General features: G+C 40.2%; 1 protein-coding gene across 1 annotated transcript in view; it reads right to left on the bottom strand.

Moving 5' to 3' along the window:
* Positions 1-6,692: 6,692 nt before the first annotated feature.
* The window catches only part of FNTB (farnesyltransferase, CAAX box, beta), a 110,108-nt gene continuing 97,313 nt past the window's right edge, over positions 6,693-19,487 (bottom strand). The window contains exons 10-12 of the mRNA XM_036734340.1: positions 9,106-9,217; positions 7,953-8,067; positions 6,693-6,972 (exon numbers count right to left, since the gene is read on the bottom strand). Coding sequence (XP_036590235.1) covers positions 6,847-6,972; positions 7,953-8,067; positions 9,106-9,217 — 353 coding nt within the window. The 3' untranslated portion in view covers positions 6,693-6,846. The remainder of the gene's footprint in view (positions 6,973-7,952; positions 8,068-9,105; positions 9,218-19,487) is intronic.

The following is a 19,487-nucleotide window of genomic DNA, read 5'->3' as shown; positions in this document are numbered from 1 at the left end:
GGTCTTCAAACAGATGTGGATAACTACTTTTTGGGCATGTTCTAGAAAGGATTCTTGCTCCAGTATGTGTTAGACTAGATGGCCTCTATGGTCTCTTCAAACTTTGAGATTTTTCGAGATTCTCATGTTAGAGATGACAAAATTAAGCTCAAAGAATTTAAATGATTAGTGTCAGAGATCAGATCCTGACCTTCTTCTCCCCCAACTCCAGACTGGCACTCTTTCCACTAATCCACTTACCCTGGTTTTCAACAAAACATCCTACAAGAAGCCTCCCACATTGTCCTTGTGGACATCAAGAGATGTAGGTTAGACGTAGGAAATGACTGAACAGCCAGACTTAATGAAAAGTCATTAATAACTTGATGTTAACATGAAGGTAGCAGAGTGTCCCAGAGAGCTGTTTTTGGTCTCATGTTATTCAGCATTTTTATCAGTAAATTACACTGTGGTAAAGAGAGCATGCTTATCAAATTGGTAGATGATTCAAAGCTATGTAGTCAACATTTTAGGTGATAAGTGAGAACTCAAAAAGATCTCAATAGGCTAGAACCATGAGCTGCACTGAATAGGATAAAATAGGGATCAATGGTAAGTCACACCCAGGTTTGAAAAGCTCAACAGCACCAGTGCATTTTGGGGGAGCATACTTAAACAGGTGTGCCCATCAACAGGGATGTTGTTAGACTCAAGTGAGATATTTGCAGAATTTTAAGTACTAAGTGCCAGTTATTACTCTTGCCCTAAGTCTAGAAGGTGCACAATGTCCCTTAAGCCAAGAGCACTCTGCTCCTCTAGGCCCTAAAACAGAATTGTGTCTTTCCCTTCAGGAACCAAACCCCAAGGTAAATTTGGCTTTGCCATTCTCTCCTAACAAGGTACATCTATCCATATTGCAATTCCAAGTTCAGTCTAGGTCACTCAATGCTATCAGGCAATGGCAAATCATAAGATTTAGAGATGGAAGTGACCTTAGAGACCATCTCACCCAACCCTTCATTCTCTGGGTTCACAGAGGCTTACTCAAAAATTAGCACAGGTTATTTTGATAAGTGCCGTGTCCCTTCCCCAGAAAACCATTACAGGACTCATGATAGAACATTCCAGGCACAGATAGATGGTTTGCATATAATACCAGAGGCACCCCCCCAAAAAAATTACAAAATTCCTGGGCAAGTCCCTTAACTTCTGTGCCTCAGTTTACTCAAGTAAAATAAGGCAGCTAGAATCTGAAGTGCTGTCCAGCTCCAAATCCATGATCCTATGATTCTCCTTTTCATTTGGACACCGTAATGATGTAGCACATAGCTCCTTGATTCCCCTTTTCCATGTTTTCAGGTTGTAACAATGATATGCACTATTACTGATTCTGATCTTCCTAGATATGTAAAAATAGAGACTATAACACCATATAGTCTTGGACAGATTCTACTAACTTCATACAGTAGAAGGTATTAGAGAGATAGGAAAAGCTAACAAAGCTGACCATTGTTTAAATGCAGGGAAATCCTTAGCAACTACCATGGTCCGGGGTATTGAAGCTAAGGAAGAGAATGTTTTCACATAGATGCCCTCAGCTGTTGGGCCTGTGGTCAAAGACCAGAAAAGCTGACTGGATACTGTGTCACTTCAAGTGACTCATATTGGTTTTATGTTTGGAGAAGGGAAAGAGGGGAGAAAGCTATGCGGATGTTGGCAAAGAAAATCAGAGTGTGGGCAGCCAGCCCCAATTTGTTTTCCACAGCTGATGGGGAAATTAAGTTGGAGTCTCAATCCTAGGAAAAAGTAAGGCCCAAGTCAGATGGCCAAAAGGAAAAAAGTGTCCCCTAGCCCAATCAGAAGACACCTACCTAAGACTACATAGGTCACCTCACTGAACAATTATCTTGTTTCCATCTTAACTTTAGCTTCCATGAGTAAATGAGAAAAAAAAGACCCTTATGGAAAGGGTGATCCAAATTCCATAGTCATTGGTGTTAAAAAGAAATGAGGGCAACTAAGCCAGATATAAGGATCCCTGTGGGCTGCAAACAAACTTAGTTTTAAAATATATTATCTATATTTTATTGTATATTTACTTTGTCAAATCTTTCTCAATTATATTTTAATCTAGTGTAGGCATCACTTAGGAGTGTGTGAGCCACCCGTGGGCTGCTTGTTTTCACACCTCTGCTTTAGATAACTAGAAGAATACTTGGTTGGTTTGGGGACAAAAGGCCCGCAAAGACAGGCCAAAGTTGTTATATTTCACAGTTTCTACAAATATAATAATGTATTGTCCTTCCTATACAAAGATCATACCACTGAGCAGGATCCATGGACTACTTGCAACATTTTGTTTAATATTTTACTTGAACAAGCATATTTGTTATTTAATCCCTGATCTTACTAAAGAGACCAGAAGTATAAAGTAGCCACTAAGAATCAGTAAGCATAGAGGCAGATTTCAGTTGGATACAAGGGACAACTCTCTAGTAAATAAAGTTGTCTAAAACTGAAATGGGCTGCTTTAAGGGACACCCACAGGAGGATGTTGACAGGACGTTACAAAGAACTGAGGGCATTTGGGCTAGAGAAGAGACTACCTAAGGGATAATATGATATTATCTTCAAGAAGAGCTGTCTGTCTGGGAAAGAGGACTAAAATTGTTCTACCTGGGCCCCAAAGCACGAAAACTCATCACTAAACTCTCTCTACCCCAACCCAGACTCCAAAAGGAAAGAAAATCAACCTTATGCCAGATCTGCCATGGAAACACTGAGGTTAGCCTGGATATTCACTCACTTATTCACCTGCCCCATTATTGTGACAGTTTCCACATCTGCAGGGTGAAGGCAAATGATATCCTGGAACCACTAACCAAAGAAATATAACCATAGCCTATCTTGAGGAACTCTCTCATGAGAACACGACTTTTGGGACTAGGGGAAGAAATCTCTCTGAATCAGCTAAACAACACTAGAGTAGTCTGGGGTGTTTTCAACAGGAGAAACAAAATGTTACTATATTTATGGGATCAGATCAAATCAAGACCAAAAATTACCAAATTCTTGGTGAAATGAATCAGGTTGAAATTTGGAAGTGAAAATTGAACTCTGATTCAAGTTGAATTTCTCTTCATTGGCCATCTCTGCCATCATTGATAACAACCTTAGGATAAAGGCAAATACTGAGGCAGGAACGGGCACTAGAGGTACTGGACTGAATCAGACATGTGGCCCTCAAAAGAGTGAATGTGATCCCCTGGGGCTAGCGTGGAAGTGATACAGTGTTCCCAGAGTCCTTGGGATGACCCAGAGAAAGGTAGCAATTGAAACGAAGCTATTTTACCCAAATCAAATCAGCCTCAGGAATACAACAAGTTAAGCAGCTGGCTTTGTTAACATTTCAAGTCAAGGGTTTTAAGGCCTGGATCAGATACCAACCTAGAACCAAATAAGTAATATGACATTGTTAAAATAAAGAGAATGGGTCTTTCAACAGAGGCAAGGGATTCAAGGTAGGGGTATGGAAGGGAACCTCTGAAAGAAGACTGGCAGAACACTGAGAACTCTCAAATAAGACAACTCAGATGAGAAAGAAGCTAGAACAGCACTAAGTGAAGGACACATTTTGTTTTCAATTTCATTTTATGTCACCTTTGTAAGGTGGAAGTTTGGGATTTAATTAGGTACTGAGCTTAGGAGCAACTCTCCATTACTTTATTGTGGGGGGGCAGGGAATACTTTTGCAAAGAAATTATCTAATAACATCTTGACTCCAAACCATCAAAAAGCATTTATTAAGTGCCTACAATGTGCAAAGCACTGTGCTACAAGCTTGAGATACAAATACAAAAGTGATAAAGTCCCTGACCTCTTGAGCTTACCATGTAAACCAACTGGGAGACCTTCTAGTTAGCTCCCATCTAGAGCAGAAGGGCTCTGGATCTGTGAGAGTAGCTCCTATTGAAATTCCCCCAAACTCATCCTCTCTTCTCTATTAAAATCCTACCCAGATCCAATTCAGTTCCTAATTCCTCTGTAATGTTTCTCTTGAATCAGTTCTTTCCCTTCTCTGAACTCTTATAAAAATTCACATTTGTCAGCTAAAGGACTACCCCTTGGCTTCTCTGTTTCAATACTGCTAACGTTAGCTGAAGTTTCTACAGCCCTTTGAGGTTTGGCAAACACTTAAATCACATTATCTTAATTTAATCCTCACAACCCCCCATAGCTAGATCAAGTATTGCTCTCATTTTACAGAGGGTGTAAGTAAGTAAGGCTCAGCCAGAAAGGCAATACCTCTCCCGTCCACTTGGACGAAGTGGGACTTGATTCCAGGAAGTCAAACCCTTCATCCAGTACTCTTTCCTTTCCACTACAGTCTCCTATTACAGCTTCCTTCCAGAAACAGAGGTATGGTCCAATGTCATATTTTATCAAAAAGTAGGTAACGAGTGATAGAAACATATAGGGGGCACACAGATAAATACCAGGACACAGACTGCTCCCTGCCTAACCTCTATGGGTTGAGATTTCTCTTTTCTTTCCTCCCCAGGGCCCTTCCCTAGCCCTCTTAGGCCATGTCAAGGGGTCAGCCTCCCCTCTCAGAAAGGTCCCACCATCCCATGCCATGTAGGCCCCAGCCTCTCCCAAGCTCTAGTGGTTTGGTTATGTGAGCCCTCTACTCAACCAGGGACAAGAAGCTTGTACCAAAGGTAATCCCCACTGACTCTTGCCCTTAGCTGCTGCTGACACCTACTCAGAGATGTCTTTTGCAACACTCCCCAATCCCCCTTCCATACCCAGAAGCAACCTTACAGAAAGGAGCTCTGGTCTCAGGATTTGTTGATCCGAAGTATGTAAGTGATCCAAAGTGTGTAACTTTTCACATTTATGTTCTGCCTTCCCAACCACCATGCCCCCTCAAAATAAGGACCTCCTCTTCTTCTTTGTCTTTATATTCTCTACCTTGCCTAGTACAGCGCCTTGTATATAGGGAGATGGACTAGACTTGTGATTCTAGTACTCTATAGAAATGAGAAAACTCTTTCCACCAACTTATCTGCAACTTACAGTCTTAAGAATTCCTAGAGCACTGTGATCTTAAGTGACTTGCCCAGAGCTGTAAGCCAGCATGCTGCAGGATTTGAACTCAGGTCTTTTGGGCTCTGACAGCTCTCTCTCTTACTTTGTATATAACAGATAATAAATGTTTGCTGATCAATAAAGCAAGATCCAGTAACCTGCAATATTACTTATTTGTGAAGTTGGTTTTTTGTTGTTTTTTTTTTACTGCAGATGCCAAAAAAACACCATCATAATAAAAAATGTTACTATTTTATTATCTAAAGGAGGTAATACATAGCCCAATAAGCAAAAGCAATAGGATATGAGAAGTGGAAAATGGCCAGACAGCAGAAATTCCTAATTCTGCATTTCTGAGCCATCCCACCATGGTCCATCGCTACTTGGGCAAAGTCCAGGTCAGTAATGATGAGTTCTACTTTAACTACAGCAGCAAATGGGTTTCAAGTCAGGAGACAGTCTTCAATGAGGTGACTAAATGGAGATCCTCAGTATGGACAGGCATCAGATGCTCTGATTGGCCATAGCTCTCCCCTCAGCATGAGCTCTCTCCATGACAAGTTTTACTCATTTAACTGCCTGTGTAAGAGCTGCTCCGTCCTGAAGCTTAACTTCATTTCTATGACCCAACAACAGGCAGGACATTGAAGAATCCTGGGTCAGAGTTTAAAGTGAAAGCCTTAGTAGTGTTAAGAGGTGGGGGGCATGTCCTTGGATCTTCTTGAGGATGGAGTTTGAAGGAATGGGGGGCAAAGGGTGATGATGCACTGGATGGTCATAGGCTCCAGCTACCTCACCCTGATGCAAGTCCTCCCTCACAGATGCAAAGCTGCTTTAAAGGTACATGATGGAGAGGGGTGGGGAGTAAGACATGGGGATTTGCTTCCTCTTGCTCTGCAGATTTCAGCTGGAGGCTCATTTCCCACACTTCACTGGTCTCCCAGGTCTAGTATATAGCACCCAAGGATGAATAAAGTCCTATCAGTGCCACTGTGGCCTCTGGGAGGAACTGAAATCCTCCAGTCTCCAGTTCTAGGAAAGAAGGATTCAGTCTCTACCAGCCACAGGGAAAACTACACTGAACTTCCCACCACATCTACCTTCCCTTGAGATTTAGGGCAGCAGGTGGGAGCAATTAAAGAAATACACTGGGGCTTAGGTACCGACTGAATCCCTATCCACGTCCTTTGGGACCTTAGAAGGACATTTAGTGATCCCATGGCTTCGGATGGGCATATTTGCTACTCCTGGAAGGGTGTCTCTCCTGGAAGATTTACAGTGGAGTGCGAGCAGAAGCAGCAGCAATTGATGCTAAAATACTCATATACATTATTAGTTTAAACACAATTGTCCAGGCTTGGAAAGCTAATAGGAAGGTGACCACTTCCTTCTCAGCATGCAGTGCTCCCCAAGCACACCATAACTAGGCCACAGCTGATTAGTGATTTCATGTGGGCCAATTGGTCTGGCTGGACTCCTAGACATAAAAAGAACAATGACAAAACACAGTGTTCTCCAAACCTGTGACTATGTGTGTGTGTGTGTGTGCGCGCGCGTACACACTCATGCATGTGCGCATGCACATGCACACACGCGCGCGCGCGCGCGCACACACACACACACACACACACACACACACCCCTGTGTATTTTAAGAAAAGGAAAAAATATAGCTCCATGGCAGCTAAGGCTTTGTACAGCACTGTGTACACTGTGGATATGCCGTGTACTAGGAAAGTAGATATTGGAGTAGTGATCTGAGGAGACACAGGGCCTTTTAGTCAGTGGCAGCAGAAATTCCTGCTACCTCTTCCTCCACACATGGGATGGGCTTCTGCAGGAAATACATGACGGCCTGGACCACCTTGTCTGGTGCAATGTTGTACACAGGATGAGTGGGTTGCTGCAAAATGAAGAAGAGACAAACATACAATTAATACATTCTTTTGTAGGGGTTCTAGTCCATGTTAATATTCTTCTATGCTCTCCCTCTGAGATAAAAGCTGAAATCTCAGGTCTGGAGCAGGGTGTCATCCTAAGTAAGTTTTCTCCAAATAGCAGCCTACTGTATAGTTGCTATCAGCCTGTGCTATAACTGTATGTTGCTATAAGCCTATGTTCCCAACTCAAGGCATTTACCTTCACTCTGGCTAGTACTGAATGGGTAATTAAAAAGGCATCAATTTAAAAATATATATATAATGGCAATATAAAAGGAGTAATGGAATTCTAAACTTGAAAACCACTTAAAGGAAGGAAATCTTTCTAGGAATATGCAATTTATACAGATTTCATGCAAATCTGTAAAAAACTCTGTAATTTTATTTATCTGAATTTTACCACTGGGGAAATCTTGAATCTACTAAGGTTCTTTGAGGGTATGATGTAGAGACTGACTCACTCTAGGCAATAACTGCCACCAACCTGGTTGTTTTAAGTCTCCTGGATATTTGCAGACTGATCTGACTACAATAACCAACTATGACATTCTGATTGTAAAAAAAAAGAAATAGTAGGAGGGAGGGATCCACACACTAGAAACAAACCAGCAGATGCCAAAGGCCATGGGGTCTGCTAGAACTGGCCTTTCCCAGACTGTGGCTCTTTTAGACATTCAAAACAGGGAGATAGCTAGTATGGTCTTCCTTGAATCATCATCTAAATAAATCAGCCCACATAAATAAGGGAAGAGAGGTTTTGTGGGCTCCTTTAATAGTAAAGAAAATCAAACAGCCGGTTATAGAAATTAAAAGCAGCTACTCTCTTCTAAGCAACACTGCATTAAGCTTTCAGGGCAAGCTCTAGGTTAGACCCTAGGCCAACTGCAGTGGTAACTCAAAGGGATCTAAGGCTGTGGTGTCAGAGGCCTCCCTCACATCTTACCAAGCGATTTTCAGGCACTCCCAAGACCACATCACATAGAATCTCTCCACTGCCAAAATGCTGTGCTACGGATAAGCCGCTCAGGCAATAACAGGTGTGGTAGAAGTCCCTTGACCTAAAGGGAAAAAACACTGTTGAGGAGAAATCCCTAGTAAAGAAAAAGCCCAACAGTGAAAGGTTATATTTGGTGTCTTTCTCTGGATCAAACAGTTGCCTAAAGACTCCAAGTTCAAGAGTATAGACAAATCAAATATATTGAATATGACAACAAATGCAAAGGAATCCATGTGGTTATAGAAAATGCAATTTTCCAAAACAGTTTCAGGAAATCCTTTCATTTTTAAGCACTCTGCTCAGTTGATATGATTCCATCTCCATTTGGTGAGACAATGTGACAGTTATTTATTCTTGCTATCTCCTAAGAAAGGCTGTGAAGAAAAACTCTTCGGGAGTAGATTCAACACTAGAATAATCAATTTCCTCTCAAATTAAAACAAAAAGAAACACCTCCAGAAACAAGCAAAGTCATTTCTGACGAGGTGCCGAGGACTACTAGCTCTGAGGCGGACCTTCCCTCAGGTGCCTAATTATCAGAAGCAAGCTGGCTAAGATAGGAGGCAGGAAAGTAGTGGCTTGTTTGGTTTCCAGGTTGTTGGGGGTTTTTTTTTAATTATAGCATATAAAGGAATCTTATATTTGTTTTCCATCATTTAATCAACTCTGTAAGTAGCTGCTGTGATTACAATCTCTGTCAGGTGCAATCATGGACTTTTAAATCCTGTTGTTCTTTTAAGTCAGCCTAATATTTAAGAAAAGAAAAGACCCTATCAAGCCTGTTTGCCTACTACTGCTTCAAATTCCTGGAAGGTAGCGGTGTGATGGGGTATATATGTTTAGGTAAGTGTTTGGGGAAAAGACGAGAAGACAACAGTGGTATCTGGATCAGGGGCACTGAGAGAAGGGAAGGGCCCGAACTTCGATTCTCTCCCTTGAAAGCAATAGCAATATGAGCTCAAGGGAGAACCAGAGGAAACTAGACCCCATCCCACAGCAGCTTTTAAAGTGCTTGCCATCTACCCATCACCGGAAATCATCTAATTGTATATGGATGACTTCAGATTTCCCATCTTCCTTCTCTCAAAACAGAACTTACTTGCCAGGTTTATCCAGAAGCCCCCCTGCAGGGCACTGGCAGCATAGGAGAATGTATTCCTGCAAGGCCTGCTGGTGAAACATCCATCGACTCATACTAAGGGCAGGATCACCTATGGAAAGGGGAAAGAAAGCCTATATTAAATCAGACAAAATGACTCCAGTAAGTACTATTGTTTGAATTAACCTTAAAAATGGGGTAATGAAGAAGCATAATTGCTTGCACTTCCAGCCCACTCCAGATATTCTCTGGAATCCTAAATGACCCAAACAAGGTCCACTGATGTGGCAGCTCACTCACATCATCCATATTACGGCATCAAACCTGGTGAGCAATCCCATGTCATCGTTCCTTCCAGGCAGTTAATCACTCATTTGGTTTCATTCTTCAAATGTTAATTCTCCTACCTTACTTAATCCTGTTTTTATACCTGTTTTCTGGTTCAGGATCTTTCATCCTAGCCCTCTTAAGAAATTTTCTTTAGCACTTCTGTGTCTAAATAAATGATACTGGTTTCATCCACTGTGCTCTAATCAACTAAGAGAACTCTCAGCAGGAAGAAATGTGATTTTTATCTCTTTCCAATTCCTAATAAAGCCTTCATTTTTTAAATTAATTTTTTTTCTGAAAGGACTGGTTTTTTTTTTTCCATTTCAGTCTTTACTTAGCTCCCAATGCAGGTAGATTTTTCAAAAGTAAACATTGTTTTAATAAAACACAAATTTATTTCAAAGTATTTGGTGCTAAGAATTTTCTCCATTGAAGAATGCTAATGGACCTATGGTATTTTTTTTAATTTTTAGTTAAATTTGTTTCAATCTGCAAAAATCCACTTTCTCTCCCTCACAATGCTCACAATTCTCACAACTGAGAAATGAAAACAAAGTCCCTTCTACAAACATAGTCAAGCAAAACAAATTTTCATATTGGCCATATCAAAAAAAAAAAGTATTCTACACTCTGATTCCTTTAGCTCTGTATCAGGAAGTGGGTAGAATGTTTCATCATACTATTGTGCTATAAGAAATGATGAGTAGGCAGATTTCAGAAAAACCTGGAAAGACTTACATGAACTGATGCTAAGCGAAGTGAGCAGAACCAGGAGAACATTACACACAGTAATAGCAACCTTGTGTGATGATCAACTATGATAAACTTTGCTCTTCTCAGCAATACAATGATCCAAGACAATTCCAAAATGCTATCCACACCCAGAGAAAGAACTCTGCATATGAGTCTGAATATAGATCAAAGCATACTATTTTCACTTTTTTTTTTTGTTTTGGGGTTTTTTTTCATGGTTTCTCCCTTTTGTTGTTTCTTCTTTCACAACTTGACTAATGTGGAAATACATTTAATGTGATTACACATGTATAACTTGTATCGGATTGCTTGCTGTTTTGGGGAGGGGAGGAAAGAAGGGAGAAAATTTTGGAACAAAATGAATTTTGAAAACTATCTTTACATGTAATTGGAAAAAATAAAATGCTATTTACAAAAAAAAATGTTTCATCATGAATCTTCTGGAATCATGGCTAGTCATTCAATTGATCAGAGTTCTTAAGTCTTTCATAGTTATCTGTCTTCACCATTTTATTGTCATTCAGTGATCCAAAACAATCCCATCTCCAGAGACAGAATTGATGAACTCAGTGCAGACTGAAGCATACTTTTTTATTTTATTTTTCTTGTTTGTGTGTGTGTGTGTTTTCTTTTGTAACACGGAATATGGAAATGTTTTGCATGACTTCACATGTATAATCAAATCAGATTGCCTGCCTTCTCACAAAACTGGAAAATATTTAATGAAAGAAAAATATATTTAAAAAGAAAATAAGTGAAAAAGCAATACTGTTGTCATTATATAAATTGTTCTCTTGGTTCTACTCACTTTACATCAGTTCATGTGAGTCTTCACAGGTTTTTCTGAAATCACCACCTTCATTATTTCTTACTGTACAACAGTATTCTATCACATTAACATATCGTAACTTATTCTGCTGTTCCCCAACTGATGGACACCTCTGTTGTTTCTAATTTTTTGTCAACAAGAACTATAAATATCTTTTTACATCCTTGGAGTTTGTTTTGTTTATGACTAATCCCTCCCTTAAGCTGCCCTCCATCTAATTCTCCATTATCTTTTCTCTTCTTTCCCTCCTATTTCCTTGTTGAGTACAATGTATTTCTCTACTAAACTCTGTATATATGTGCATTCTCCCTTCCTTTGCCCAATTCAGATGAGAGTGAGGCCCATTTTTTGTGTAAGTCACTCCCCTATCTCTCCCTTCTTATTTTTATAGACCTCTACATGTGTACCCTGATTATGTGAGATAAATTTCCCATAATTTTTCTCTCCCTTTTCCCTCCAGTATATTCTTCCTCAAGATCATCAAGACATAAAAGAACCTCTGCTAGGCCTTCTGTATAATTAGACTATAATCTCTGATGATGATAGGGTTCAGAGGAGACAGATGTCATTTCCCCATATGAGGATGTAAGCAGTTTATCCTTGTTTTAGTCCCTTATAGTTGTTTATGTTTACCTTTTTGCATTTCTCTTAACTCCTGTGATTGCACTTCGAAGTTTCTGTACAGCTTTAGTTTTTTCATCAGGAATGCTTGAAGTCATCCTCTCTTTCATTAAAGGTCCACTTTTCCTCCTGTAGCATTCACTTAACTCAGTTTTTCTGGGTAAATTATTCTTGGTTGTAAGTCTATATACTTTGCCTTTCTCCACTCCTTTACAACAGTGACTATTAAAGCATGTGTGATCCTGACGGTGGCTCCTTGGTACTTGAATTCTTTCTTTCTGAATTCTTGCAGTATTTTTTCTTTGACCTGGAAATGCTGAATTTTAGCTCTAATGTTCCTAGTAGTTTTCATTTTGAGGTTTCTTTCAGGAAGTAACCAGAAGGTACTTTCTATTTCCAATTTGCCCTCTGGTCTTAAAAGATCTCAGTAGTTTCAGGATTTTTCAAAATATGACAACTAGGCTTTTTCATTTGGTCATGGCTTTCAGGTAGTCCAATGATTCTTAAAAGTTTCTCTCCTAGATCTATTTTCAAGCCAGCTGTTTTTGCTATGAGAGGCTTTATTTTTATGAGGTACTTTTATATTATGAGATACTTATTTTTTCAGTCTTTTGAATTTTTTAAAATATTGTTGTTTCATGGGATCATTAAGATGATATTTAGTCAATTTTAATTTTCAGAGTTTGTTGCATGGGTAAAGTGCAAATTTTGTTAATGTGCTTTCCAAGTCTTTCTTCCATAGTTCTCATTTCTTTTCCAATGTTTTCTCTAAACACTTTCATTTAAATTATTTTTTTTAATTTGACTTTTTTTTTTTCAAACTCTTGCTTCTTCTCTTCCAGGAATACTAGTTGATTTTTTGCCTGAGATTTGTTTTTGAGGTCTTGCTTGTAGGAGTTATTCTCTTCTCCTAGGTTTGTGTCTTAAGCATCCCTGTTACCATAATAGCTTTTTATGGTGAAATTCCTTATTTAATCATTCTTCTGACCTACTGACTGGCTTCAGACATTATCTTAGGGCCAGGCTCTGCACACTCCTACAGAGAATGTCTGGGCTGGTCCTACTGGTTCTTCTTGGGGGGAATGTTGTGTCATCCTAGGATCTCAGGAGCAACACAAACTGTAGACCAGCAAACTATACTCCCAAAGTGGTCTGAACCAGAACAAAGTCTAATTTCTGCTTCCCTGGTCTCAGCTCTGTAAGTTCTTGACCTGGTTTTGGACACACTAGGCTTGCTTCCTTTGGCACTTCAGTAAACTGCCACTGAGGGATGTTAATAGCTTTCTAGCTCTTCTCATTCAGAGTCACAGAGCTGTACCTTTAGTCTGAGATTCTTGACCTGATTAGTCATCTTCAGGCTTCAGCTTGGGCTAGAAGCTAGAACCCCAGATCCTGCTTTATACAGGGATCTGATCCACATGGCTGATTGATACTGAACTTGCTCTCTGCCTGGCACATAGTCTAGGACTCACAACCACTCCTCCTGTTATGTCATCTCTAGGTACAGGTCCCCTCTTCAGTATACCCTAGATCTATGACCCAGAACTGAGTACAGTGAGCAACAGAGCTGCCAGCTGGCACCTTTTGCTGCACCCTACACAAATTTAGGCCCCTTTATGCTGGATCTGGGAATTCCTCTTGCTCTGGTGAATAGTCTTCCCTGCATTGGAATATTCCAGTGTCTGCAGAACTCTGTCTCTCTATACTGACTTGGGCTGGAATACTATTCACTTTTTTTGTTATCATGTATTTAAAAAAAATGTTTCACATTTTTTTTTGGGGGGGTGGAGAAAAGAGTAGGGGAAGCTCACTACTTCTCGCTACTCTATTATCTTCCCATCACACCAGCTAGGGTCTTAAAGGAAACCTGAAGAGTTTCATTATTTTTCCGGGGTTTTTCCTCCACCTTTCTCTTAGCTTGGGAAGTTGCCCTATGAAACATTTCCAACTATCCCCCTGACAATAAAGAGGACAATGACAGGCTGCCTAAACTTTTATAGCTCTCATAATGAAGCACTGTGTGAATTTTGATAATTGTGCCATCTATTAGGCATAGTGAGGCATAGCTGTAGTCCTTGCTACTAAGGAGACTGAGATTGATGGATTGCCTGAGCTCCCGAGTTCTAAGCTATAGTAGACGTAAAGCTGATTAGCTGTTCGGAGTAAGTCCAGCACCAGGAATTCATTATGGGGTGGAGCAAACTGCCTCAGGAGGAGTAAATAGGCCCATGACAAAAAGAGAGCAAGTCAAAGCTCCCATGATGACCAGCAGTGGGACTGAGGCTTCCTAAAACTTTTATGCATTTTTAAATTTTGATAACTGAAGTTGTAGGTAGGAAAAAAGAATCTATGAACAGCGTTGAAAAAAAAAAATGGCCAAAGATCAGCACAAGTATATTACAGGACTATGCACAATGCATTCTTACTGCAGATCCCATGACAAGTTTAAATGACTTAAATAGATAAACTATGTCCTATAGCTTTTCAGTACTGGACTCCATATCAGCTATGAGAAGAAAATTCAAATGACTGGAGAGCTATGACTAACTATGACTAAATTGGAGAGCATGTGACTAATATGACTAACCTGTGCCAATGTAACAAACATGATGATGCTACTTAATTTATTGTACTTTATAGAACCAGACAAAATAATAACAAAGTTCATCTGCAGAAACAAGAGGTGAAAAATCTCAAGGGAAGTAATGAAAAAAAAAACTGAATGAGGCTTACAATTAAGGGAATTTAACTACAAAGCAACAGTTATCAAAATGACTTGGTACTGGTTAAAAATTAGAAAAATAACTTGGTGGAATAAAATAAACAAACAAAACCTCTAAGTAAATCAACTCTTGTGTTCCCTAAATCTAAAAACAAAAATTAGTACTAGATAGAACTCCTCATTTGATAAGAAGTGCTTGAAAAGCTGCAATTTGGCAGGAATAGGTCTAGAGCAGCATCTTATATCATGTCACATTAAGATAAAAATGGATAGGGAGACAAGATAGCGGCTGGAAAACAGGGACTCGCTTAAGCTCTCCCCCAAATCCCTCTAAACACCTATAAAAAATGGCTCTAGAGCTACAGAACCCATGAATTAACAGAGGGAAGCAGGTCTCCAACCCAAAATGGCCTGGATGGTGGCTGGGAAGGCTCTATTGCACCATGCTGGGAGCAGAGTGCAGCCCAACATGGGTCACACCAGGATAGACCAGGTGCTGAGGAGTTCAGGCGGAGCAGGCCTTAGGGCCATGAATCACTAAGGTGTAGCAGTTACCAGACTTCTTAACCCACAAACTCCAAAGACAACTTAGCAGGTCGGTGGGAAAACTGCTGGATCAGGGTGAGAGGAGTTCGCAGTCCAGCCCCAGGGGCAGTGGAGGTGGGGCGGCAGTGGCAGCAGCAGCAGGAAGCTCCTGCAGCTGCCTCCAGAGCTCCAGTTGTGGTTGCTTCCAGCCCCAGGCCCACCGGGTGGGAGGAATCAAGTGGCAAATCAGAGCAGGAGTGCAGGGAGCACTTTGCTGGCACAGAGGCAGGGTTCTCTTGCTTTGCCCTGCTTGGATCTGGGTCGTGGTCTTGGTTGGCATTTCTTGGAGGAGGGGGAGTGCTGGTGTGGCAGAGCTTGCTGTGTAGAAGTAGCTATGAAAACAGCAGTGCAAAACCCCTGAAGTGGGGACAAAGCACTCACCATTCTGAAGGCAGTCATATCCCAACAAAAACCTCAAGGGTCAAATAGTTGGCTAGGAACATGAGCAAGCAGGGAGAAAGGACTCAGACTATTGAATCTTTTTTGGTGACAAAGAAGATCAAAACATACAACCAGAAAAAGTCAACAAAATCAAAGAGCCCACATCAAAAACCTCTAAGAAAAATATGAATTGGTCTCAGGCCATGGAAGAGCTCAAAAAGGATTTGGAAAAGCAAGTAAGAGAAGGAAAGAAAAAACTGGGAAGAGAAATGAGAGTGATGCAAGAAAATAATGAAAAACAAGTCAATGACTTGCTAAAGGAGACCCCCAAAGGAATACTGAAGAAAATAACACCTTAAAAAATAGACTAACCCAGGGGGCGGAGCCAAGATGGTGGCTGGAAAGCAGGGACCAGCGTGAGCTCCCGGCCAAGTCCCTCCAAAAACCTATAAAAAATGCCTCTGAACCAATTCTAGAACTGCAGAACCCACAAAACAGCAGAGGGAAGCAGGGCTCCAGCCCAGGACAGCCTGGATGGTCTCTGGGTGAGGTCTATCCCACACGGAGCTGGGAGTGGAGCTGAGCAGAGCCCAGTGAGCGGCACAGACCAACCAGACCAGGAGCCGGGCAGAATGTGCCCTACTACCCTGAATCAGTGAGCTGCGACAGTCACCAGACTTCTCAACCCACAAACACCAAAGACAACAGAGAAGGTTAGTGGGAAAAGCTGCGGGAGTGGAAGGAGTTCACCAGCTTCCAGCCCCAGGGGCAGAGGAGGTGGGGCAGCTACAGCTGCTGTTGCTTCTGGCCCCAGGCCCACCTGGTGGGAAGAATTAAGTGGAGGATCAGAGCAGGAGTGCACAGCCTGCTGAAGATCTAAGCCCAGTCCGGGTTGGGGGTTCTTGGGGAAGGAGTAGTGCTGGTGTGACAGAGCTGGCACCTCCCCCCCAAACGTGGAACATAGAACTCTTTAGTCTACAAGCAGTCATACCCTGCTGAAAAACTCAAGGGTCAAGTTAGTTGGTTGGGAATATGGCCAGGCAGCGAAAACACACCCAGACTCAGTCTCACACTTTGGATTCTTTCTTTGGTGACAAAGAAGAACAAAACATACAGCCTAACGAAGTCAATAAAGTGCAAGAGCCTACACCAAAAGCCTCCAAGAAAAACATGAACTGGTCTCAGGCCATGGAAGAGCTCAAAAAGGATTTGGAAAAGCAAGTTAGAGAAGTAGAGGAAAAATTGGGAAGAGAAATGAGAAGGATGCGAGAAAACCATGAAAAACAAGTCAACGACTTGCTAAAGGAGACCCAAAAAAATACTGAAAAATACACTGAAGAAAACAACACCTTAAAAAAGAGACTAACTCAAATGGCAAAAGAGCTCCAAAAAGCCAATGAGGAGAAGAATGCCTTGAAAGGCAGAATTACCCAAATGGAAAAGGAGGTCCACTGAAGAAAATACTACTTTAAAACTTAGATTGGAGCAAGTGGAAGCTAGTGACTTTATGAGAAATCAAGATATTATAAAACAGAACCAAAGGAATGAAAAAATGGAAGACAATGTGAAATATCTCATTAGAAAAGATCCCAAAAAGAAAACTCCTAGGAATATTATAGCCAAATTCCAGCGTTCCCAGGTCAAAGAAAAAATATTGCAAGCAGCCAGAAAGAAACAATTCAAGTATTGTGGAAACACCATCAGGATAACACAAGATCTAGCAGCTTCTACATTAAGGGATCAAAGGGCTTGGAATATGATATTCTGGAAGTCAAAGGATTAAAACCAAGAATCACCTACCCAGCAAAACTGAGTATAACACTCCAGGACAAAATACGGATTTTCAATAAAATAGAGGACTTTCAAGCATTCTCAAAGAAAAGACCAGAACTGAATAGAAAATTTGACCTTCAAATACAAGAATCAAGAGAAGCATGAAAAGGTAAACAGGAAAGAGAAATCAAAAGGGACTTACATCTCTCCTGTCAGACTGGCTAACATGACAAAACAGGAAAATGATAAATGCTGGAGAGGATGTGGGAAACATTGTTACATTGTTGGTGGAGTTGTGAACTGATCCAGCCATTCTGGAGAGCAATTTGGAATTATGCCCAAAGGGCTATAAAAATGTACGTACCCTTTGACTCAGCAATACCATTTCTAGGGCTGTATCCCAAAGAGATCACACAAGTGGGAAATATTTATAGCAGCTCTTTTTGTGGTGGCAAAGAATTGGAAATCAAGGGGATGCCCATCAATTGGGGAATGGCTAAACAAATTGTGGTATATGAATGTAATGGAATACTATTGTGCTATAAGAAATGAGGAGCAAATCGACTTCATCGAACCTGAAATTCCTTATATGAACTAATGCTGAGTGAGGGCGAGCAGAACCAGGAGATCATTATACACGATTACCGACACATGGTATCTGTAAGGACTAACTTTGATAGACTTGGCTCCTCTCATCAATGCAAGGTCCAAGGACAGCTCCAAAAGACTTATGATGGAAAAAGCTAAGCACATCCAGAGAAAGAATTATGGAGTCTGAATGCAGATTGAGGCAAACTATTTGCTTTTTTTTTTTCCCTTCTTTTTTGGTTTCATTTCTTGTTTCTCATGATTGGTTATAATTCTTCTTTACAACTGGACTATTATGTAAATAGGTTCAATATGAAGGTATATGTAGAACTTACATTGGATTACATGCTGTCTTGGCGGGGGGGGGGGGGGGGAAGGAGAGGTAGGGAGAGAAAATTTGGAACCCAAAACCTTGTGGAACTGACTATTGTAAACTAAAACTAAAAAATAAATTTATTTAGAAAAAAAAAAAGGAATTACTGCTTTAAAAAGTACTTTTTGGAAATTTAAAATAAAAGAATTACTGTTTTATATACAGTTCAAGATCTGGTAATACTCTTCACTTCAGCCTCTTCTTTTTTTCATTATTTCCTTCAAAAATCTAGATTTTGTGTTCTTCCAAATTCTATAATTATTTTATTCTATAATTCTATAATTATTTTATTTAATGCTATACAGTAACTTCATGGCGTTTAGATGAGTATAACATTAAACATAGTCAGTTTTTGTTATATTGGTGCAACCTAACTATGAAAAACAAATCTTTCTCCAATTATGTCTTATTTTATTCCTCTAAAGTTTTATAGGTATATTTATATAAGTTCTGAGTATGTCTGATTAGTTAACTCCTACGTATTTTATGAACTTTGTATTTATTTTGAATGGAATTTTTCAACAGTAATTTGTTCTCTGCTTGGGTAAGTAATACTTACTGCAGGATATACAGAGTTGCCACTCAATAAGATCATGTAGATTCAGGATTAAATTTGTGTCCTTTACCTTGATGCCCCCTTCAGGAGGCTTGATATATAACATACATTTTTCTTCCTCATATGCTCCTTTTCTTACCACTGGCCTAATTATTTTATTTTTAATTTATGAAATAAAACAAGCATTTCCATAAAATAGTAGAATAATAAAAAGATGATTGCACATGAAATTGCAAATCTCTTATGTATAACTTGCTATTCCTTTTAAATATATAATAAATTTATCATGTAATTTTCTTTTTTTTCCTTTCACTGTCAGCCTAGAGATGGCTACTATTAGACACAAGTATGTACATATACGTAAAATCATGGCCTCATTATGCTCAAAGTCCAAGATGTCTGAAGAAGAAGTGAAAGCTTTCCCTTTAAGTCAATGAAAAAACTTAGATGCAACAATGAATCACGGATAACCTTTTCTGTAAGCAAAGAACATAAGAAAAATCCCCTACCACGTGAGCTAATAACAAGAACATCAAGAAGTGGCTCTTCTCCCCCTTCCACCCAACAAGGAAGATGACTGTCGGAGGACTGATTTGCTGCCGCTCTTTCCAGATGTTTCTGGCAGGTAGAGTGACCATATTTACATATCTGCAATGTGTTTGCTACACAGAGGACCTCCTGAGAAGTGTGCCAAAACAACAATTCCATGGTACTCTCAACCCAAACAATTCCAACTAGCATGAACATCCAAAAACCCAAATTCATGTCTTCTCATATGCCTCCTATTCCGGAGAAAAAAAAGGCTTCAAAACTCATTTTCTCCCTTCCATATAAATATACAAGTTGAGGAGTAAGCACAGTGCCCAGCTCA

The sequence above is a fragment of the Trichosurus vulpecula genome, chromosome 8 (assembly GCF_011100635.1).
Source record: "Trichosurus vulpecula isolate mTriVul1 chromosome 8, mTriVul1.pri, whole genome shotgun sequence".
In the NCBI taxonomy this organism is placed as follows: domain Eukaryota; kingdom Metazoa; phylum Chordata; class Mammalia; order Diprotodontia; family Phalangeridae; genus Trichosurus; species Trichosurus vulpecula.
The sequence above is the reverse complement of the archived record's forward strand: the minus strand, read 5'-3'. Positions and strand labels throughout refer to the sequence as shown.